The following is a 23,507-nucleotide window of genomic DNA, read 5'->3' as shown; positions in this document are numbered from 1 at the left end:
AAAATGTTCTTTATTTGATCTTCATATTCTTCTGATTCTTCTGATTTTTAAATTGTATTTTGGCATTATGATTGCTTTTTGTTGGTAATTAAATGTCTTAAATAAACACCTGGAGGACCACACATTCCCATCCTTCAGACTTTTTTTTTCTCTTCCAGAGCTGCCCATGGAGGGGTGGAATTAGAAACCCAAGATTTTTAGTATTGCTGTGAGTGGGCAGCAGTGTTCCCAGCCCGATAAAAAGGTAGTAGCAAAGACAAAAGTTATTTTCTGGCTTCACAAGCTATGCCTTAAGACGTTACTTCTCCACAAAATGAGATGACCCTCCTAGTAGGTGACACGGTTTTTATTTTTTATTTTTAACTTACCCACTCAAGACTGGTACCACTGTTGAGGGAGGCCTCAGCAGAGTGGTGTCTCATGGGCCTCTGGTGGCCATGATTGTGGCCAGCCTCTTAATTTTCCCAAAATGCAATCCCTCAAACTTCCTTTTTGTTTTTGTTTTTGAGAGAACTGTGGTTCTCCCCACCTCCCAAAAAAAGACAGAGTGGTTGTAGCAAAATCATGATGGTCCTTGCTAGCAGCTACAATTCTTTTGTGTGATGTACCCCCTACCCCAAATACTTGAAGTGAGAGAACTTGTCAGTTTTTGAGTGGTGATGTGGGGCCTATACAAACTTGTGCCACTTCTTAGGTATTTAAAAGCATACAAACTCCCTGGGTTGGAGATATGAAGACAGCAATGTTTGGTGTGTTCATGAGAGAGGGTTAATTCTTATTTGCCTCAGTTGCCTTGAGTTGGAACTGAGGCCTACTAGGTTGGATGCTGAACTAGAAACCAAGAATGTTGTCTTCCTCACCTCAGTTGCAAGTAGGGTTGCCAGGTTCAATCCCTGAGACTGATCCTGTATCTTTAGGAGAAGAGAAAGTTAGACAAGTGCAGGTGTTCTGGCAACCCTGTAATAGGAAAAACCACAAGGTGGAATTCTCCCTTCCCCCTCCACAACTTTTAAAGATACAGAAGCCCTCTTGGTTGCCAGGCCCGGCCTCCAAGAGGTCTTCTGTATCTTTAAAAGTTGTGCAGGGAGAAGGGAGAATTCCACCTTGTGGTTTTTCCCATTACAGGGTTGCAAGAACACCTGCACTTGGCTGACTTTCTTTTCTCCTAAAGATACAGGATCAGTCTCAGGGATTGAACCTGGCAACCCTAGTTGCAAGGCTTGATGGATTATGAGCTAGTTCTAGCCTATGTATCATGGCCTGAGAGACTGGCTTTGAATTCTGACACAACTATGGAAAGCTGGGTTGGCCTTGAGTGAGGGCCTTCAGGGGTAGTGGTATCCCGGTTGTGGAAAAGAGAAGCTTTCCTGGTATCTTCTTTGAACTGTAACCCACTGTTTATATGTTGTTGTTAGACATGCTATGAAACTGATTTATCTCTTTCTGCTGACAACTTTATATTGTCTTTTAATAAATATATTTTATGTTTGTGAGCTGCCTAGAAAACAAGGCTATTTGGGGGCCTGTATAAATGCCGTTCATAACATGTTTCTGTAAAAGTTCAGCTAGAAATAGTTAAGATATAATAAGATGTACAGAAAAAGTTTTGCATGCCAGCCTGCTTTTAAAAGGCTCAAGCTTGACGTAACCTTATGTTGAGACAGTATTGGAGGTACACTTGACTGTTATGCTAAAATCTTCTCCTGTGATCTCCAGGAGATCTGAGGGCCTCTGCTATGCAGCTGTTAACTAGCTGGCCTGCTCTAGAGGTTATTTTATACCGGTATTTTAAAAAAAGGATAAAGGTGTGATTTTGAGTTTCTAGAAGCGTTGCTTAACATCCATTCCTTTAATGTTATCTACAAGAGAAGCTGAACCCTGCCCAGAGATAGCTGCACTTGAGCCCATCCAGTATCTATTTCTTTGCCCAAAGAACAATCCCTGAAGCAGTGGAGGGGGGTGGAGAGGGGGTGGAGGGCAGAACACAAAAGGCCCTTTGTATCTACTGTTGCTGTTTCTGAAGGGGGAGCACTGACATTCCTTCTAATGCTCAGAATCCCATGTCGGTCCCTCAGAATTCAGTGTCATTTCCATAATCACATCAATTGCATACTCACCAGGGAGAAGAACAAGAGTAGTTGCTTTGCAAAGTTTGCCTGGAAACGTTGCTCACTGAAAGCTCAGTTTGGGTGGCAGGATTATGCCTTTGTGGTTCTTCTCTACCAGACTATGTAGCATCCTTTACTGATTTATCTAGACCTTTTTAGCTGGGTTTTTCACTCTTTTCTTTTGCCTTTTTTGATAGGCCTGCTGTCACTTGCTGGGTCCCAAAATCCTCTCAGGCGTTTTAAAATAAGAAAGTTGAACTGTGCTAGGTGGATGGAAAATGGAAGTGCCATACCTCTGTTACTAAGCTGGACTCCCCCGTATTTCCTGTCATTCTAGATCCGTCTTTGAATAAAAATCTGGCTTTGGCACACCAGGCCTTTGACAATGGAAAAACTTGCAGCCGTTATCTGGATGGGAGATTGGGCCCTGAAGGAACCCTCTTTCCAAATACCACTCTCTAGGGCAAGGGTAGCCAAAGTGGTGCGCTCCAGATATTTTGGACTACAGCTTGCATTGTCCCTGCTGGTTAGCCGCCATGCTGGCTGGAGCTGATGGGAACTGAGGATACTGTGCTGGCTATCCCTGCTGTAGGGACTGCAGTTTAGCAGCCAGGTGTGTGTTAGAATGGTGAAGAGCAGAAGGCAGAGAACAGCATCCAGAGCAACTGATAGATCTTGAGTGAAAAGATATGTATGCCTCTTTGGGGCCTTGATAGTTTCCTTTGCTTTAGAGGGAAATGGCGGATTGGTGGGTATGTGAAAAAGACAGGAGCGTATATTGAAGCTCTTTTCACTTGCCTAGCTGTTTCAGGAGTTGAGAGGAGGGATCACAATCCTCATCTTAGGGCACTTCAGTTCAGGCTAAAAAATGGTACCAGTGAGAGTTGTGGCAGTGTGTGCTTTCATTCCCTCCCCCCTCTCCTGCCCCACATTTAAAAATTGAGGTGTCATCTACCCTAGAAGCTGCAGTTGATGGTGATGAAGAAAAGGCTTTTAGCGTCTTCTTCTTTCCCTTACGTTTACTATTATTTTATTAATTTATTCATTCTGCCTTTTCTGCAGAACTGGGACTCAAGGTGGCTTACAAATTTTAAAACAAATGGGGATAAAAACATATCAGTGAAAACATACAGAAAGTTATTAAAATGTAATCAAACAATCTATAGAATTAAGACTTTTAAAACATATCAATAAAAAGAATAGGTAAAACAGCACGCTAATAAAGCCCTTGAAGTCAGTTGCCAAAAGCCTGTTGGAATAGCAAAGTTTTCACCTGCCAATGGAGGGACAGCAGGGAGGGTGTCAGCCTAACCTCCCTAGGGAGGGACTTCCAGAGTCTGGGAGCAGCCACTGGGAAGGCCCTCTGCTGTGTTTGCACCAAATGTGCCTGTGAGTGTGTTGGACCTGAGAGAAGGGCCTCCCCAATGATCTCAGAGCTCAGACAGGCTCATACAGGAAGATACACTCCTTCAGATAGCCTGGACCCAAGCTGTATAGGGCCTTATAAGTTATAAATAGCTTGGTTGTGGTCAGAAACAGACTGGTAGCCAGTGGAGCGGTTGTAACAAAGGAGTCATGTGCTCCCTGTAACCAGCACCATTTAACAGTCTGGCTGCAGCTCTTTGGACCAGCTAAAGTTTCCGAACATTCTTCAAAGGCAACCCCAGGTAGAATGTGTTACAGTAATCCAAACGGGAAGTGACTAAGGCATGGGTCACTATGGCCAGATCAGATATCTCCAGGAATGGGTGCAGCTGGTGCACTAGTTTTAACTGTGCAAATGCAATCATGGTCGCTGCTGAAAACTGAGCACCCAGGCTCAGGGCTGAGTCCAGGAGCACACTCAAACTGTGGACCTGTGTCTTCCACGGGAGTGTAACCATGTCCAGCCCAGGTTGAATCCCTATTCCCTGATCTGCCTTTCAACTCACCAGGAGCATCTCTGTCTTGTGTGGATTAAGCTTTAATTTGTTTAACTCTAATCCAATCCATTACTGATGACAGACCCTGGTTTAGAACCGAAACACCTTCCATGGATTTAGGTGCAAAGGAGAAAAAGAGTTAGGTGTCGTCAGCATACTGGAAGCACCAGACCCCATAACTCCAGACAACCTCTCTCAGTGGTTTCATGTATATGTTAAATAGCATGGTGGCCAGAATGGAACCCTGAGGGATTCCACAGGCCAATAGCCAAGGAGTCAAACAAGAATCTCCCAGTACCACCTTCTGGGCTTACCCCTTCAGAAAGGAATGGAGCCACCGTAAAAAGTGCCGCCAAGTCCTATCCCTGTTAGAGAAGGTCCAGAAGGGTACCACAGTAGATGGTATTGGAAACCGCTGAGAGGTCCAGCAGAACCAACAGGGACACACTTCCCTTGTCCAGGTCCTGGCATAGGTTATCCACCAAGGGAACCAAAACCGTCTCCGTCCCATAGCCTGTCCTAAAGCCAGATTGAAATGGGATCCATAATCTGTCTCATGCAGAAACCCCTGTAGCTGAGACACCACAACATGCTCCAGTACCTTGCCCAGAAATGGAATAGTGGAGACTGGATAGTCTTAGGCACAATTCCCAATTATTACTGCCTAGATTCCAGAGTGTGTACTACTTAGTGTTGCACATGTCTGTATGCTTGAACCCCCCAGTCCAGTAGCTGCAAACTCTTTCAGTGGTAGCTGCAGAGGGGGGGCGCGCGGAGGGGGATGCTAAACCATGATGTCATAACCCTGTGTGGCAATAAGTGGGTGTTTTAGAATCATAGAATCATAGAGTTGGAAGGGGCCTTGTAGGCCATCGAGTCCAACCCCCTGCTCACAGCAGAAAATCCACAGCTAGAGCATCTCCCGCAGATAGCTGTCCAGACTCTGCTTGAAGACATCCAGCGAAGGGGATCCCACCGCCTCCCTAGGCAGTCGGTTCCATTGCTGAACCGCCCTTACTGTCAAGAAGTTCCTTCTAATGTCCAATCTGAATCTACGCTCCTGCAACTTAAAACCATTAGACCTAGTCCTACCCTCTGGGGCAGCAGAGAACAAATCTCTACCCTCCTTTATGTGACAGCCCTTCAGGTACTTAGAGTGCAATCATGTCACCCCCCAGCCTTCTCTTCACCAGACTGAACATGCCAAGTTCCTTCAACCGTTCCTTCCCTTCAACCTTTCAGGCTGTCCTCAGGATTGTAGCTTTCAGTCAACTTTTCAATTAATACAACAGTAGCTGGGATCATTCTTTTCTACAGTTTTCTACAGTTATTAACAGTTAACTGTTGAAAACATACTGAATTCTGAAATTTTAGGACAAGTCTTAAATGTGTGACTTGCTTCCCTGTAGCACTTCCTGAAGGGTGAAAATGGTTTGTTAGAGAAATTTCTGTACTGCCCTTCAGTAGAAATGATCAGGGCAGCTTACATAAAATACAAACCTACTATTAAAGTATAGATAAGAATAATTAAATGCAAAATATTTAAAAGGCAACAAGATCTTAGCCATGTAAAACAATTGGCAAGGATACATCTGAAGTTTAAAGGCCTGTAGAAATAAAAAGGTATTTGACTGGTGGTAAAATAGGTGTGAGGTAGATCTCTGTGAGGAGAGGATTAATAAACAGGGATGCCACCACTGAAAAGGCCTTCTCTCTTTCCTCAGATTGCGGGGAGCACCCACAGAATGCCTCCTACTGAAGATTTTAACATACTGGTAGGTCCCCCCCCCCATAAGAGCCCCCATGAAGAACACTGCATCACTTAAGGGAGAATTTGCACCTTTTCAAGTCTTGGGAGTAACTTCAGCAATGAAATGATTTAACTTTACGGAATCTGTGCTGCTCCATCAGTGAGGACACCTTTTGCTTTCTGTTCTCTCTCCAGGCTGAGGAGAAATCGCTTCTCTTTTTTCCTTTTAGACTGTAAGTTTTTACTGACCTTTTGCAAGCTGCTCTGAGAGTCTTTTGGCTGAAGAATCGGGTAAAACTGCTTTCAATTATTTCCCCATACTCCCTTGCAAAAAGGGAAGATGTAGGAATTTGCTTTTCAAAGCGTGCTTTAACACATTGGTCTTGAGCTGGTGGATCAGGACCCAGAATTAGGTCATAGGCTGACCTAAGGTGGATTACTCTAGTTACTTAGGCTGTAATCCAATACACACTTACCTGGAAGTAAGTCCCGTTGAACCCAGTGGAGCTTACTTTTGAGTAAACATGTATTTGAATTGCAGCCTAATTCACCATATACATGTTTGGCTAAAAAAAGTGGGTCCCATAATACATGTTCATGCTAAAGGTGAGTCTCAGTTCTGAAAAGTTTGAAGGCTACTGCTCTTGCATCTTAAGCATTTGTGAACAGCAGTAACATTTTGTGGCAGAATGTTTTGTGCCAGCACTACCAAGCGTTATTGAACCCTTGTAGCACTTGGGCTCAATTAATCTGCACACTGCTTTTAGACAGTAAGGTTTATTCCTTCATCTTAAGGATTTCGGAGTGAACTCAGCTTGGAAGAAGAGCTGTTGTATGGTATCAGATGTTAAGTTCCCCTGGATTTTTCCATTCCTAGTTGAGCACTGAAGCATCTCAGATTGTTCTGTTGTTCCTTGGGCTGGTTCAAGACATTTGCTGCTTGAAGTGGGACAGCACGTTGTGCCTTGACTTGTGGAGAGCCTAATAGCCAAGGCTGGCCAAGTTACTTGGGCACCTGAGGGAGAAAACCTCACAAATGCCAGGGTCTCTGTGATAATAAGAATACAATAAAATAAATTTTAAAGTTAACAATTTCCGGTCTTCTCAAGGCACCCAGAATCAAGTGTTTGAGACAGCTGCCTCACTTTGGGTGCTTTCACACTGCACTTTATTCCATTATTCTGACGATTTCTTACCTGGTAATTTGCGCATTATATTTGAGCTTTCACACGACATAGTGGGTAGCTCCGGAATTCTGGTGGAATGTAGTGCTAGTATAGCGCAAGCATATTTCCACAATAAATGATACCAGAAATAATCCATTAGCAAGGCTGGGAACGCAGAAGATTGCGGAAGTGTTTCACTAGCTGCTGCCGCTCACGTGATAGGCATCCCAGCATGCAGTGCGTTCCCGCCCTTTAGTTGCGCAGGTTGTTTTTTTGCCTGACGAACGTTGTACTGGTATTCCGGCATCAGCACAGATAGCAGCAGCATTTCACACACGTCTTGATACAACTAAAACAATTTAAAAAGTCAGATCCTAAAGGGAGAGGGCTTGCATGGTGACGGGACAAGATCTTAGACCTCCTATACAGTGGCAAACAGTGTGCATGGGTGAGGGACGAAAACAAGCTGTGTGAAAGACAGTTGCGTGAAATGCCGCTATATCGGCTGAAAAAATACTGTTCCTTATCGCAAGAGGCATTGCAGTGTGAAAGGGGTTTTAAAAATCGAGACAGAAGCGCTACCTTTTTAATCCATTAAACTAGCGCTATTAGCCCCATGTGTGAAAGCAGCCTATGCCTACGGATACCCCCCCCCCCAAATACAGTACTGGAAGGCAAAGCTATTCCTGAACTGTTCATATAATTTCTTTCAATAAGCCTGGCCAAACAGCAGCCTTATCCAACCTTCAGTATCCATCTGGAATCTATAAGCTGGTCTTACCACTACAACATCCAGTCTTATTTTTGTATTTTTCCCATCCTCTCCACCTTCTGGCTTTGTGTCACTTAAAAGTGCCCTATTTTGTGCCATCTTTTGTTAGTCTAAATAAAGGTATTGCCCAACTATGGCTTTTTTCTTTCCTTTTCAGAAGCAAGATTTTAAAACAAGTAAACAATGTAATTGCAATAGAGTTTTCCTGTGTTCTCATCACACGTGTGTGTGTGTGTGTGTGTGTGTGTGTGTGTTTAGAGAAAGATGTGATCAGCTGTGATGGGCCATCCAATCAGGACACACTCAACCAATCATTTGATTCCAGTTGGGTTAATAGCCAATGTAATGGTGACGATTTGGCCCAAGGCTGAGAAGATCAGCTCCTTTTAGTTAAAAACAAAACAACAGTAGTGTTTGGATTTCTCTGGTATTTGCTCAGGATGTGAGTTTGTTTGCTTTTCCTTATCAAAGATGAAGACATCAAAAACTGTAGATGAATTTTGCTTGATTAGACTAGACTGAGAAAGATCTCATTAGTGTCCCAAAAATAATTGTAGTAAAGGAACCCTTGGGGGAATCCTTTCTCACATTGGTCACACTATCTGCATGTTGCAGAAGACCCTGGGAAGTGTTCTCAGACACACATCCAATATCTGAAGGGGCGCTTTGGTCTGTTTCTGTGGAAAAGCTGGTCCAGCTACCAAGAAATGATTCCATAGCACTCCAGCGATGTGGATTGTGGTATCATTACTGAGAAGTGTCTTGGAAATAGATATATTTAGACTTATTTTATTTCTTGAAAAGCATCTGATTGGCCAGTGTGAGAACAGGATGCTGGACTAGATGGTCCATTGGCCTGATCCAGCCAGCTGTTCTTAGGTTCATATATACCAGTCAAAATGTAGCTCCTTGTCTATTGGATTGTGGCTGCTGCAGGCAGCTCTCTCACACGTGGCTGGAATGGTGCTCCTGGCCAGGTGGTGCAGGCGCCTCCACAGTAAGCAGTGCTTTGGGTGCCCTGGAAGTACTGTTTACTGCAGACACATCTGCTCAAGTGTAGGGGAGGATGGGAGGGGGGGGAGAGAGAGAGACCAGGACTAAGCACAGAGTGGTGGTTGCCCCTTGCCTGCCTGCGATAGCAAGATGCTACATGATAAAAGGCAAGGCAGGCATCCCTGGATGGATTTTGGAATAAGCCTTTAAATGGTCTGTATGTAAGGCTTACCTGACCTGGTTGTTCCATTTCAGACACGCGTATTGTTACTTCTGAATAAAAAGTTTGCTGAAATTTGTTGAACTGCTCTTCTTTTTTTGTGGTGTAGGAACCTATCCCTGTTCTTTCCATGTTATTCCTATCCTGGTACCAAAGTTTCTGTTAAAGAAGTAAAAGAGGTCTTATTGTAAGCCCATCTTTCTTTCTGCTTTCCCTAGGATCCTGTTACCTCGGAGGAACTGGAAGAGTTTGCCAAGGTGCTGAAGCACAAAAGGATCTCGCTGGGTTTTACTCAGGCAGATGTGGGACTGGCCCTGGGCCTGCTGTATGGTGGGTGTTACCTATTATTAATAAATAATAATACCACAAAGGTCTGGAAGCAACTTGAAACTTGTTCTATGTCTCCAGAAATGGGATGTGTTTTTTTGTGGAAGTACTTAATAGGTCTGGCCAAAGATATTTTGTTGGTTGAGGTGGAGCAGCAAATCGCTTCTCCCCTCTGCCTGAAGTCAAGGTGCATATTATCCAGTGCTGTCCCAAGTTATTTTAGCACTGAGCAGAAAATCCTAGGCCTTTTTCTTCTCCCTAGCAGTACAAATACACCAATAATAAACCGAATAACAACTTATTGCCCTTTCATGACACTTAAAATCAGTTAACTGAAGCGGCAGCCTCACTCTGCCTAATGTTTTTTTATTGAAGAGGCGCATGGAGGTTTGTTTTTTCTCATTAGGTGAGGGAGTAATGATAAGCTTTGCCTCATGAGCTGTGATCATGTAAAGAGGGTCTCTGTCGGCTGAAGTCTTAATTCAATCTTTGGTCTTGTTTGTGTAGGGGAGTGGAGATAAAGCAAAGTATAAGATCCTACTCCTTGTCTTTCCCCCCTCCCTTTTTTGTGGGAAAAGGATTGGAGATATGTACTTCTGGGTATAGGTGTCTGAAGTATTCTTCAGCAAATTGACCTAAATCAAAACTGCTTTGAATGTATGCTTTCCTAACTTTAATCCGTTTGCAACATCAGATTGACAAATTCTTGTCTTGATATACTAAAATGTTTTCTTCCTGCTCATCATATACTATAAGAAATATAAAGCTCAGTAGAGTCGATAATAAAATTACTTGGAAGATGCTCACAAGTACTGTTTACAGCTCCATTGTGGAACTAGTTTACCCTTGCCTCTGAACACTTTTTTTTAAAGGTATATGCTACAATGTTTGCAAAAATCTGTAAAAATATTAAGTAAGGTTTAGTTGTTTCAGTAGTCCTTAAAACTAATTTTCAAAAATCCATCTCCCCTTGAAAAAAAATCTCAGTCCTTAATTTGAGTTTGAAAAGTCGACTAAGCTTGAATTGTATTTTGGGGTAGAAGATGTGCTGTGGCATGGCTAAGAGTCTGAGTTATGAAACCGGGAGGTCCTCGCCTCTGTCATAACCTCATTGGTTGCCTTAAACAAATCACAGTTACCTTGCTCTTGATGCTTCATCTGAGAGATGCAACAAGATAATGTCTGTGAAGTGCAATGAATACTCTAAAAATGCTATTTAAATGCTAAGTGCCGATGTTAACAGCTGTCAGTCAATTGAAAGGAATCCTGTTTGATTGATCAAATAAAAGTTAGTTTATTAGATTTACATATGAGTAAAATGATGGTTCTGAAGTAAGAACCATTCGTTCTTCAGATCAGTGTGGGAAAACCTCTATATGTTGTTAGACTCCAGTGGCTGGGACTGATGGGAGTTGTAGTCCAGCAACATTTGGAAGACCACAGGTTCCCCACTCCTGTTTAGATTATGCATCCATGTGACTTAGGCTTTGTACATACCATACATGTAAAACACATGACTTCCCCCAAAGAATCCTGGGTACACCTCCCAGAGATACAATTCCCAGCACTTTTAACAAACTACAGTTTCCAGGATTCTCTGGAGGAAGTCATGTGCTTTAAACGTATGGTGTGTACACAGCCTTAGTAGGCATCATCTTAGAAGAACCATTTCCTTCTATAGGACTATAGCATGCTTATTGAGTTCAATGGGATTGAGTTCAATGGGAGATGCCCTATCCCCTCACAGAGCTACAGTCACTAGAAAAAGGGCTGACTGTTAAACCCCTCTGGCCACTGGAGCTGTCAGGGAAATAAAGGTCTCTTAACAACTCTCAGCACCCTTCATAAACTACAGGGCTGGGGCTAGTGTGTTCAGTGCCCCCCTGAAAATTATAAATTGGCGCCCTTACCTTTTATAAAAAAAAATTGTTCATTTTTCAATTCAAATGTTAGTAAATTATTATTAATTGTTCTGGACGTTTTAAAAAAGATTTCCAGGTTTAGGGGCGCCTTTGGCACCCCTCAAGCATTGCGCCCTCCTGCTATGCTTACCTTGCTTACCATTTTACGCTGCCCCTGCCCCTAAAGATCCAGTTGGCACCGATGTTGTTAAGTTTTCAATGCCAGCTGATGACTTCAGTTTGCATCCAACAATGGAAATGGACTGCCTTCAAATTGATTCCGACTTACGGCGACCCTACGAATAGGGTTTTCATGGTAAGCAGTATTCAGAGGAGTTTACCATTGCCTTCCTCTGAGGCTGAGAGGCAGTGATTGGCCCAAGGTCACCCAGTGAGCTTTGTGGCTGTGTGGGGATTCGAACCCTGATCTCCCAGGTCGTAGTCCAACACTCTAACCACTACACTACACTAGTCCTACAAAAATATACTCATTGAAATTAATGGGCACAACTAATATAGGTCTGTCAATTTTAAGGGCTCTACTCCAGGTAGAACTTAGCTAGATACAACCCTTTCGCTTTTTTGACAGACTTTTTGAGTGATCTGAGTAACTGGTCTGTGTTATATGCCAACAGATGGTTGGAGTTTAGTGATTTGCCGCTGTTTTGTCAACTCATGATTGTTGTAATATTTCAAGCCATGCAGAAGCCATGGGGCAGGGTTTACATTTTTAAAAATATATATAAAATAAAATGTGACTATATTCAAAAGAGACTGCCAGATCCATCCTTCCAAGGGTGCCTTCTCAACACAGCAAAAGCAACACCTGTTTCCTCTCCCAAAACCAACAGCCATCCTTTTCCACTCACGCATCCCAGTTTAAAGTTGCAAAGATATTCTTATAAGCCTCACTCAGCAGAGGAAAAATCTTTCAGGCTTATGCTATTCTGCCCAGTGCACTACACACTGATAGTGCTATACTGTATTTCCAAATACGGGTTTCTAAAACAATGTCTGAATACTATTTAGATTTGCAGGGCGGTTACAGCCCAGATGCTCAAAATTCTTCTGTGCAACCTGCCTGCATTCCACAAAGCTTTGGGGAGAGCTCTCCGTCTTCTTTCCTTCCTCTACATTCAGTGTGGGGAACCTTTGGCCCTCCAAGTGTTGCTGAACTAGAACTCCCATCACCCCAGTCATTGGCGCTAGAGTCCCTCCTGTGCACCCCACTTCCAAAAGTATCACACCACCTGCGACAGGCCACTCAACAGGATCCTTTGCGCAAGGAAGACCAGCGAAATTAACAGGGTGCCTCTGAACATAGGCAAGGCCCTTCACAGCACCACTGAGCAAGTCAGCCAGGAACAACACTTTTGGACAGGCTGCCATTTCCCATGTCCTCAGCCAGAGAGACACCAACCACTTCCAGAAACTCTTGCTCCTTAATCTTACGTCTGTGGGGAAACAGGTTACAGCTATTCAGGGTAGAGGGCCCACTGCACATGCTCAGAGGCACCTTCCTTAGCAAGTGGATAGCCAGGGTATCTTGCAGGCCTGGCCTTGAATGCCTCGCGGGGCACAGACAGCAACACACATCTCCCCCTCCCTCTTGAGCATTCTTTTCCCTCCCTGGCGCCCCTGCAGGCGCAACCTCAACGGAGTGGACACCCACCTCAAACTCTCGCTTCATTGCACGCTGGGGATACTTTTCCTTGGCTTCGGAATGCAAAATCCCAACAGGTGTCTCGGGCGACATTTTCTCTCTCCCCCCCCCCCCCCAGGAGTGAAGCAGGTGTGGAGTCTGCGGCGGCAGCAGCAAAGCGAAGCCTCCTCTCCTCTCCAAGTGCCAGGGGCGCTGCATGCTTGCAGAGCTGGCAGATGAACAAGCGCCCCGCCTCCGGCACCCCTCAAGCATTGCACCCTCCTGCCATGCCTACCTTGCTTACCGTGTTACGCCGGCCCTGATAAACTACACTTCCTAGGATTCTTTGGGGGAAGCCATGACTGTTTAAAGTGGAATAAATGTCTGGGGTGGGTGTGGCCACCTGATTCACCAAGCCAAACAGCTGTGAGTCTGGCTTTTAGAACGCTGACAGTTGGTTCTTACTGAGCATGCCTGTGCTATCATAGGCTCCAATGTTAAATTTCTTAAATTAAAAATCAGCCATGCATTTTTTTAACTTTTAAATTGAGGAAGATGACTGTCAGAGTATGGGGCACTGTTAGTATTAAGATTATAGGTACTCTGTACATGGCTGATTTTTAATTAATTTCAACAAATTATGAGACTGCTGACAGAAAAAAGTCCAACAGGGGTCTGGATTTTCTTCTTCTTGTTTTACACTTTGAACTCTAAATTCTCTCTGTTTTGTGTATCGCCATGAAAACTTAGAGGGTTGTTAAGCTAGCATTTTTTGAGTTCAGGACTGTAAGTTTTGTAAGATTTTGTTTTGAAATGAGCTTATGGGAAGCAGCAGAATGGCATGGACTATATTTTCAATTTAACATGGCGGAATGTGAAAAATTCATGCTGGATTCTTGTGGCTGTATAATACTAATAATTATTTATATGTAGTGCAATCATATATATGTCTACTTAAAAGTAAGTTCCATTGAGTTCAGTAAGTGTGTGTATAGAACTGCAGCCTTAGTGTTTTGATCAACTGATCTAACCAATTAATCAGTTAAATGTTGTCACCCTAGTTGTTTAAAATTATTTGAATAATGCTTAGTCAAGCTTATTTTATTTAAAATTTATTTATTCAATTTATATCCCACCCTTCCTCCCAAAGGAGCCCAAGGCAGCAAGTACATCAGTAACATTCATTATCATTAAAAACAGTTCAGTCACATTCTCTCAGCCAGTGATATTATTACTACTTCAATTATGTATCTAATTTTGTAAATTGCTTTTCAGGCAATATATCAACCAAAGTGGTTTACAGCAATAATTAAAGTGTTCGGAATAAATTTAAGATTGCAAAATTAACAACATCCCATGTGATCTGATTCTAGGCAATGCTCTTCATGATTTTGTTGAACTGAAGTTACTTACTCTTGTCTCCTACCCACTTCTGCTTTCTAACCCACCTGCCACATTCCTCTCCCAAACCCTAACCTAATTTTTGCCTTCCTTTTCTCCCTCTTGCAGGGAAGATGTTCAGCCAGACCACAATCTGCCGCTTTGAAGCCTTGCAGCTCAGCTTCAAGAATATGTGCAAACTGAAGCCCCTCCTCCAGCGCTGGCTGGAAGAGGCTGATACCAACGAGAACTTGCAGGAGGTGAGCCCCCAGGATGGGAATGGATGGCAGGTCCCTGTGACTGCAGAGAAGTCTTCTTTCAGGATGCTAAATAGTTATTAAGGCATTGCCATCCTACACGGTGCTGTACAAAGGTGCATAGGCAACTTAGATGTGCCTCTGCCCCAAAGAGTTCAGTCTTGAATCCAACTCAATCATTACACACGCGGAGCAAGTTCCGTGGGTCAATAGGACGTCTGCCTTCCTCCCCCTGCTGTCCCAAAATCTGCTCTGAAGAGTAGGGAAAGTTCCCAATCAGATTGGGGGGATGCAGGGGGGAGGAGACGGAGGGGAAGAAGTATTTATATACTGCCCTCTCGCAAAAATCAGGGTGGTGTACCGCAACATAAAAAGTCTTTAAAAGCAACACAGAAATGGATGGCTACTCAATATAATTTCGAACTGCATAGGCTGCTAGGCATAAAGTCTTCAAGAGACAACTGAAAGTCACAACTGAGGATGCCTGCTGAATCTGCTGGAAGAGAATTCCACAGCATGGGCCTGGCAACGCTAAGTGCCTGACTTCTAGTAGAGGCCAGTTAGGCCTCTGTAACATGGGTTGGTCTATTCTGCTGCCTAAAAGAGATTACAATCTGAAACATTATTTTTTTTATCCATTTATTACATTTATAAGCAGACCTTTAATAATGAGACTGTCAAAGTGATATACAGGTTAAAACCAAATTCAGCAAAATCAAAATAATGAAATGACAATTGCACAAATGCTGCAACAAAAAATAGAGAGTGGTGGTAACTTCAGAGGGAGAAGATTAGGTTAGCTGGGGAACAGTGTGAGCAGACGCTATATAAAGTTTTGTTGCAGTTGGGAATAGGCTATGTCAAAAGGCTATGTCAAAGGCTATGAGGAAAAGGTAGGTTTCAAGGAGAGATTTGAAGGGGTGGGGAGGAGAGGGGACACCATATTTTTAGTGGGCAGTTTAATGTTCAGGGGGCAGCCAACAAAGTATGGAGTTGGTCAGCTAAGGATAGTAGAGTTGGTGTGAAGATCATGCGCAGGACCAAAAGAAAGGGTGGGAGCAAGGTTGTGGGTAAACATTGGGAAGTGAAGGCAAGGAGCCTATGTTGATATGGACAGGGATGGGAAGCCAGTGATGAAGCTGAAAAGGTGTGTTGTGGAGTTATGGAAGAGGTGAGTAATTTTGGAATGGAGTTCTGGTCAGAGGACTGAGGTCTGAGCATGGAACTCCACGGAGAAGGGGCCTGCTTCAGTTCAGGATGGCTGCAGCATTGATCAGAGTTCTAGCTGCAAGGGGTGTGTGTGTATATATAGTCTTGCAGTGTTGCACAAGAAGAAGGGGTACAATTTGGTAACAGTGTGTGGTGTTATGGAGAGAGAAGACGAAGTCAAGACTGATCAACAAAGGGAATAGTGATTATGTCATCAGATGTGGAGGAGGCTCAAAAAGGAAGGCTGGGAGAAAATAGTTTTGAATTTGGAAATCTTATTTTGGCATTTATATCCCAACTTTCAAACTCAAGGCAAATTATTAATCTTACAGTAATAGTGACTCCAATTCTGAGCACTGGTCCTTATGTCTCAGAATGTCATCATCCATAAGGAGGACATGAGACAGGTTTGGGGGATCCTCATGGTTTGCAGAAGTATAATCCTTTTAAAGGGAAAAAACAACAAACTGGGGAGTGGGGAAGACAGGCAGTGGGGAGGATAACAACTACGAAAGCAGCCCAGTGGGGACTGAGAACAGAAGAAGAGCCCTGCTGGATCAGGCCAGTGGCCCATCTAGTTCAGCATCCTGTTCTCACAGTGGCCAACCACATGCCCCCATGGGAAGCCCACAAGCAGGACCTGAGTGCAAGTGCCACTCTCCCCACTTGTGATTCCCACCACCTAGTATACAAAGGCATACTGCCTTTGACTGTGCAGGGAGAGCATAGCCATCATGGCTAGTAGCCTTATCATCCATGTATTTCTATAGGCCTCTCTTAAAGACATCCAAGTTGGTGGCCATCACTGCCTCTTGTTGGAGCAAATTCCATAGTTTCACTATGCCCTGCATGAAGAAGTACTTTCTTTTTGTCTGTCCTGAATCTTCCAATGTTCAGCTTCATTGGATGGCCTAGAGTTGTGGTGTTACGAGAGAGGGAGAATTGTTTTCTCTCTTCACTGAACATGCTCAGTGGCCACAGAATATTGACTGGGGTGAGAGTGTGAAAACAGAAAACCAACGTGGGAATGGAGAATGGAATACCATGGGGGAGGGCATGGCTGTTTTGACAAGAATAGTGAACATGAACTGCAGCATTTTGTGGTAGGCCTTCCTTGCAGTTCAGATGGCACACCCAAGTGCCCATATTAGAAAGGCAGGTAGAAATGAGGGAACTGATCAGAGATGAAGTCCGGGGGTATGGTTGAGTGGTATAGGTGATGGGATTTGATAAGATGGCCCAAGAAGAGAACATGGAGAAGGAATAGCAAGGAGACCAAAAACAGAGTCAAAGAGAAAAGCAGAAGAGGAGCTTCTCTCAATGGGAAAGTGGAAGAAGACATTCTGACAGGTAGCAGGAGGATCCGCTAAGAGCAGAGTTATAGAAACCCAAGGCATGGAGGGAGTCATGTAAGACAGCGACCAACTGAATCAGATGCAGGTGAGATGTGGGAACAGATTCTTGGAATCTTTGAATTTGGCAGTGAGATGACTGTGACCTTAGCCAGTGCAGAGTGAGGATGGAAGCCAGATTGTAGGGGGCGATGAATGGAATTGAGGGGAGGGGAAAATAAAGATGGAGCAAGTGACCAGCATACTCAAAGTGATTGCAGGAAAAAAGTAGTAGCAAGACTGACCGACCGACCAGTATTTCAGAATTTGAAGAGTGATGAAGCGGGGAGAGGGGATCTGAGGGAATGGGGAGACAGCGGCGGCACGTTTGAGATGATTTGAGGAAGTAGAAGGGATGATAGTGGAGGGGCGGTAATTGGGAGTAAGAAGGGAATAGGGTCAAAGGGGGGCATATGAAGGGGTTAGAGTGACCATCGCATCAAGAGATGCTAGAAGGAGAACAAGGATTAGGGAACTGGAGCAGATGTGTGGGGAGGAAGAGTCAGAAACTGTGAAGAAGATGGAGAGACTGAGGCAAATAGCTTCAGTTTTGAAGGAGGGAAGTTCCTGGGGGGAAAGATGAGGAGTGGCGGGAAAAGGTTTTAGTGGAACATCAAAGCTAGAGGAGAGCTGCAGGGGTTGTTGGAATGGGTGTTGATCAGGGAGGTGTAGTGATGTTGGTTGGCTAGATCAATGGCAAACTTGGAGAATATACTTTGGAGTTATTTGAGACAATGGCTCCTGATACGTTGGGAGAATGTGTGAGAGTGATTGAGCTTCTAGTGCCTCCTTGTGGCTCTTGTCAGTGAGCGCATACAGGAGGAGCATGGAAGAGTGTGCCCAGTCATTTTATGGTAGGGTGGGTTATGGTCTCCAAGCAGCGTCACCAAATACGGCTCTCCCTTGTGCAGCAGCTCTGCTCCATGGAGTCGGCCATGATCCAGGCTCGGAAACGCAAACGTACCAGCATTGAGAACAGCGTGCGGGGCACACTCGAGTCTTATTTTCTGCGCTGCCCCAAGCCCAACGTGGAGGAGATCGGGCAGATTGCTGATGACCTCAGCCTGGAGAGGGATGTGAGTGACCCCCCCATCTTTCTCCACCTTCCCAAGTGTCTGCCACATCGCTACTGCTGACAGCAAAGCTTCTGCCCTCAAAATGAGCTAGGTTTGACATCTTCACATGATGGGCTTCACATTGTTGCAGTGAACCACTTTTTTGAGGGGGGTGAATGGTGTGCTTTTGAATGATCAAGTGACCATGCCATTTTATATGGTAAAACTATATGTACTATAGAGCAGTGGTTCCCAAACTGTTTTTGCCCACAGACCACTTGAAAAATCGCTGGGGGCCTTGGCAGGCCCCTTAATGACTCAACTACAAATCCATCTTTAGAAGTTTACTACTAACGTTTTTTATAAACTGACAACTCCCACTCTTAGTCGCACTCTTTCTCTTGCATGCACTTTTTCTTCCCTTCTTCCCGTCTTGCTTGCAGCTTCCTTCTTTCCTATGTGTTGACTCTCCACTCCTTTCAAATGCCTTGTCAGCTTCTTTCCGCACATTGGACCTTCCCCTATCTTGCCGCCAGCTGTGGCTTTATTCCTCTGAGGAAGTTAGAGCCTCTCCCCATTCTGCTCACCTTCTGGGAGGACTGCTAGGTTCTAAGAACAACAGAGCTGTTCCTGCTTCTGCCGTCCCACACCCACATTCCTCATGCACATGTAGCTCTGCTGGTCTGTAGAGTTGCCGCTGTGGACCACCTACATTCAGCTCATGGACCACCAAAGGTCTGCTGACCACACTTTGGAGACCTCTGCTATAGATAGTTTGATTCTCCTGTGGCTATGAATGTTAGCAGATAGTTAATTATCACTTCCAGATTAAGTACTGAAAACTGAATTCATGCTTCTGGCTCTGAAATTGTTGCAACCTGCCTGTATAAATTGTCTTTATAGGATGAGTCCAAAGGTGTAGCATGACTTTCCCTAACCTGGTGCCCTCCAGATGTTTTGGTCTCCCAACTCCTACCATCCCTGTCTATTTGTCATGCTGCCCTGGGCTGATGGCCACTAGAGGGGTAATGCTGGTCTAGTGTTCTAACGCTAACCAGTCCAATGCCTCTTGAGATGCTCATGAAGCCTCCCCACACAATGTTTGTCTTCAGTGTCTGGTATTCAGAGGTATATAAATACTCTTTATCTAAAGATTCCATTTAGCCATGATGGCTTACAAAGCTGGTCACCGCCACCATTTTGATTGTATTCCACAAGGTTGTGCAAATAATTCCATTTGTCAGTCCTGAAACTACTGTCAGCCAATCTCATAGGTTGAACCCCATCTCTAGTATTTGGAGGGTGTAATATTTATGACTCATTCCAAGCAGTTTATAATATATAAACCTCCATCGTGTCCCTCTTATGTGAATGCTCATTCATTCATTCATTCAAAGCATTTATATGTCAACTCTCATCTGTAAAAGCTCCCAGAATAGCTTACAAATCAATAAAAACAACACAGCCACTATCAAAAAAGGCATAACGCAAAAGGAAAAAGTGATGGGAGGGGTAGAGGAATACAAGCAAACTTGACATCCCTCCCCTGAGTATTCCTGGATTGTTGCAACTAATCCAGACCCCATTAGCTTCACATGCAGTATTTGGGTTTGTACAGGATATGTTTCTGCAAATCTTGGGGTTCCCCCACTTGAGAGAGAGTGGGAATGTGAACATATGAATTTAATACATAATAGGTTTGTATTGTTTAGGAATTGTTTATGAAAATGTCATTTTTTTACATCGCTCCTCAAATTATTAGCAGCTCCCAAATTTAACATGCAAAATGCTTGATACAAGTCCCAGAATTCCCACTTTAGAGACGGGCGCTAAGGCTGAGGAGTATGCCTTTCTGAGGCCACCCATTGTGGGAGTTCAAAGAAACAGGGCCAATTTGTGCTTTTCATCTGCCACTGGTGTAGTGTCCAAGAGAAGGGTTTGCAATATTATCTGGGTAGATGGGAAATGTAAGGCATAAAATGGCGAGTGGGCATGTGTGTGTTGAGATGGAGGGAGTTGGTTTGGCAGTAACTTATGTCTTTCTGTTTTGCCCACACCCTTGTAGGTTGTCCGTGTCTGGTTCTGCAATCGTCGTCAGAAGGGCAGACGCAACTTAGGAGCGAGCCCTCGGGAAGAATATGATGGCTCTGGCCTACCGCCACCCTTTACTCATAGCTCACGCCAAGCTCCGCCCCCTGGGCTCAGTCCTGCCCACCACCAGCTGGCCCCACAACACCAGGGCTACAATGGAGCTGCGTTCGCTGCCCTTTATCTCCCCCCATTCCGTGAAGGGGACGCCTTTGTCCCTGGCACATCTGGCTCTGCAGTCATGGGCCATCCAATGCATTCAAGCTGAAGAGTCTTTTTTAAACAAGCTTCTCCCTCCTAAGCCTTAATAAGGGAGGTTGTCCCCTGGCCGCTTTCTGCTTCTTAATATTTCTAACTAGGAAGCCTTTAGGAAGGGAAGGGCCTAATTCTTGTCTTTTTTGCTTTTTAAATCAGGGAGGCAGGACTTCTCAGTGGAACTCAAGTTTTATCAAGGTTCTTCAGTGTCTAGTTTTTATTTTAAACATGATTTTAAATTACTACTCACCACATTGCCAGGGTAAAAGGTGCTTCTGGAAGTATTAATAGGGATTTTTTTTTTAAATCTAGCTTGCTGGAACCTTCTTGCTAATCTCCATTGTGGCTCTTGTATGGTAAACTAGGAGGAAATTGGAATCCAGGCATGTTCTCTCTCTTCCCCATCCCCTTCAAGAATAATTTACCACTACCTTCCCTAGCCTGGTGCTCTCCAGATGTTTTGGACTACCATCAGCCCAAGACAGCATAACTATTCTGTCTAGGTCTGATAGAAGTTGTAGTCCAACGCATCTGGAGGGCACCAGGCTTGGGAAGGCTGATCTGCATTGATGAGGTGCAAACGACAGTTGTGTTGTTGAATTTCCCTGCGTTCAACAATTCCCAGGGAGAAGGCTAAGCTGGCCATAATTTCTTCTATGGAAGAAGCATTCTTCTGTTCTGAAGTGTACAGTCCAGAAACAGTTTTTAGGGTGTGTTGTGCTCTTCTGTGTTAACTAGGCCTGTGGTTGGGTTGTGCCTATTTTACTAGAAAACATTAGTTAGCAGGCCCATGGGAAGTTTTAGAGTGAGCAGGAAGGATGCTATTGATCTGGAAGAGTCATTTAGGAATGTCTCCTGAATTGGATTCCTCTTTAGGCCTCCTACCATCACTAGGTCATTCTAGATGCTGACTTCTTCTCATGAGCCACATGGACAGAGAAACAAAGTTAGAGTTTCAAAACCAAAATTGGTTTACAAAATCGGTGTGTGTTGGAGATTTATTGTCAGGGATGGGGATATTTGAATGCATGTCTTTTCCTCATCTGAAAATTCAGGATGTTCCTTTGGGGTTCTAGAAAAGCCTTCCCCAACCTTGGGCCCCCAGATGATGTTGGGCTACAACTCCCATCATCCCTGACCATTGGCCATGCTGGCTGGGGATGAAGTGCATTGTGGTCCAACATAATTTGGGGACCCAAGGTTGGGAAAAGCTACTCTAGAATATCTACATCTCCTCTAAAACTAACGATGCAGAATATTAAATCGGCACCTTCCTCCATATGTTTGGAATGTATTTGTCCCTTTTGTTCCAGACCTTACCTCACTCACAAATTGTGGGAACATTTGAAACAATGCATTTAAAAGCCAAAAACAAGATAAAAAAAGACATCTGATTTCCTTGTCACTCCCTTTCCCATTTCTTTGCTACAGTATTCAATATTTCCTGTCGCCTCTCGTATGGGAGAAGCATGGTGGTTGTGGTGGTGTTCTTTAAAACAAAAGACTCATAATTTGGTCTCTTAAGTTTTATAATGTGCTGTTGGCACTCTGAATTGTACGCATGCCATTTCTCATAAGAGACCCCTATTAAAAAAAATGCTAATTATACCGTGTGTATGTGTGTTGTTTTGAAATGCAGGAGACCATTTGCTCCTACCAGGTTTTAGTTAATATACTGTCCACAGTTTAGTCATCCTTGTAGCTATTGCTTTTTCCTTTCTTCTTCTTACTCAACATGCCATATAGTTTTCTTCTCTGAACAGGCAGAGGAAGACAGCAGCCTTGCAGAAGTATTTATTAATGGTGTCTAATACCTCTGCAATCCACTTTTCTTCTCTGCCTTCTTCTGAACTATTTTTTTCTGACGTGAGTAGGAGATATGCTATTTAACTGAACAAAGAGGAACTATTTTGGGGGGGTGTCTGGCAACCATTCACCTCATGGAGCCTTTCCCCTCCTGCTTTAGGATAGCATCAGTGATGTTGCCAATCAACAGATGTTGACTTCAGTTAATCATCTTAATTTCTGCTATCTTCTAAAATCTATTTGTGTGCCTAGCAGTTGCCAAACAGTTAAGGAAATAGGTTAGAATTGCTGTGCTTAAGAGGCTGGGCCTAAAGAGTCAGGAACGAAGCGGATATATAGATGTGAGCGATGATCAGCTACTGTAGGGCTTTCAGTTGTTGTGGAACTACAATTTCCATCAGGTCTAGCAAGCATGGCAATGCCTGGGGATTATGGGAGTTATAGAAACATCTGGAGGGCCAAAGGTTATCCATACCTGACCTACTGTCTTGGAAACTCAGTGGGATGTCAGTGCAGGAGTCTGAAATGAGGGATTGAAGTCAGAGGAGCCCAAGCAATTGAAGAATTAGAAATATGGAAAATGTTGTGACAAGGGATGTTCTCTGCTACCTCCTATCATTATCCCCCCCCATTTCAATACACATTTCATTTGACACCTGTTCAAGGAGGAAGGTGCTGTTGGTGTGTATTGCTTTGTGGTGATCTTGCATCATGATGCAGGCTGAGGGGCATATCTTGGGTAACATGAAAGGGCAGCAAATTATTAGCTATTTAGTGCCAGGGAATAGAGGCACATGTGGGATTTTCTGCCTCTCATACCAAAGCAGCTTGACTGGCCTTGACTTCTATGAGTTTTGGGGTAGTGCTGGTAACTATTTATGTTCCACCTCAGCCAACAAAACATCTTGGGCTTTCCCTGCATTCTTGCCACTATGAAGAAGGTGCTGCTCAAGTTACCATGTGCTTGCCAAACTTTTCGGTGAACTCAGCTGCCTAATTTGAGCTAGATGGGCTTTCCCTCCCACCCCACAAAAAACATTCTGTGTGCTTTCATCGCTGTTAGAAAGACAATGTCTTGGTTGTCCTTTGAAAAACGTGAAGCAGTGGGACTTGGCTGCTTCCATAAACCAGTTTTACACATCTCTAGACCAGAAGCTTAGAGGCAGCTGCTTGAACTGTGTGATCTGGTATATTGGGCCTAAATGCCATGTCCCTAACATCTCATATCTAAAGCAGAAGTTGTTATGTCGTGGGGAATTCAGTTA

General features: G+C 44.0%; 1 protein-coding gene across 4 annotated transcripts in view; it reads left to right on the top strand.

Moving 5' to 3' along the window:
* The window catches only part of POU5F1 (POU class 5 homeobox 1), a 33,978-nt gene extending 11,936 nt beyond the window's left edge, over window positions 1–22,042 (top strand). Inside the window, exons 2-6 of one of the 4 annotated variants that reach the window (XM_061619261.1) lie at window positions 5,755–5,805; window positions 9,150–9,261; window positions 14,311–14,441; window positions 17,953–18,114; window positions 20,159–22,042. In XM_061619261.1, coding sequence (XP_061475245.1) covers window positions 5,755–5,805; window positions 9,150–9,261; window positions 14,311–14,441; window positions 17,953–18,114; window positions 20,159–20,449 — 747 coding nt within the window. In that variant the 3' untranslated portion in view covers window positions 20,450–22,042. Of the gene's footprint in view, window positions 1–5,754; window positions 5,806–9,149; window positions 9,262–14,310; window positions 14,442–17,949; window positions 18,115–20,158 lie in introns of all 4 variants that reach the window. The other 3 variants (XM_061619260.1, XM_061619264.1, XM_061619262.1) reach the window with 3 other exon arrangements.
* The last annotated feature ends 1,465 nt before the right edge of the window (window positions 22,043–23,507 follow it).

The sequence above is a fragment of the Rhineura floridana genome, chromosome 3, assembly GCF_030035675.1.
Source record: "Rhineura floridana isolate rRhiFlo1 chromosome 3, rRhiFlo1.hap2, whole genome shotgun sequence".
In the NCBI taxonomy this organism is placed as follows: Eukaryota; Metazoa; Chordata; class Lepidosauria; order Squamata; family Rhineuridae; genus Rhineura; species Rhineura floridana.
This window is presented reverse-complemented; position numbering and strand designations above follow the sequence as displayed.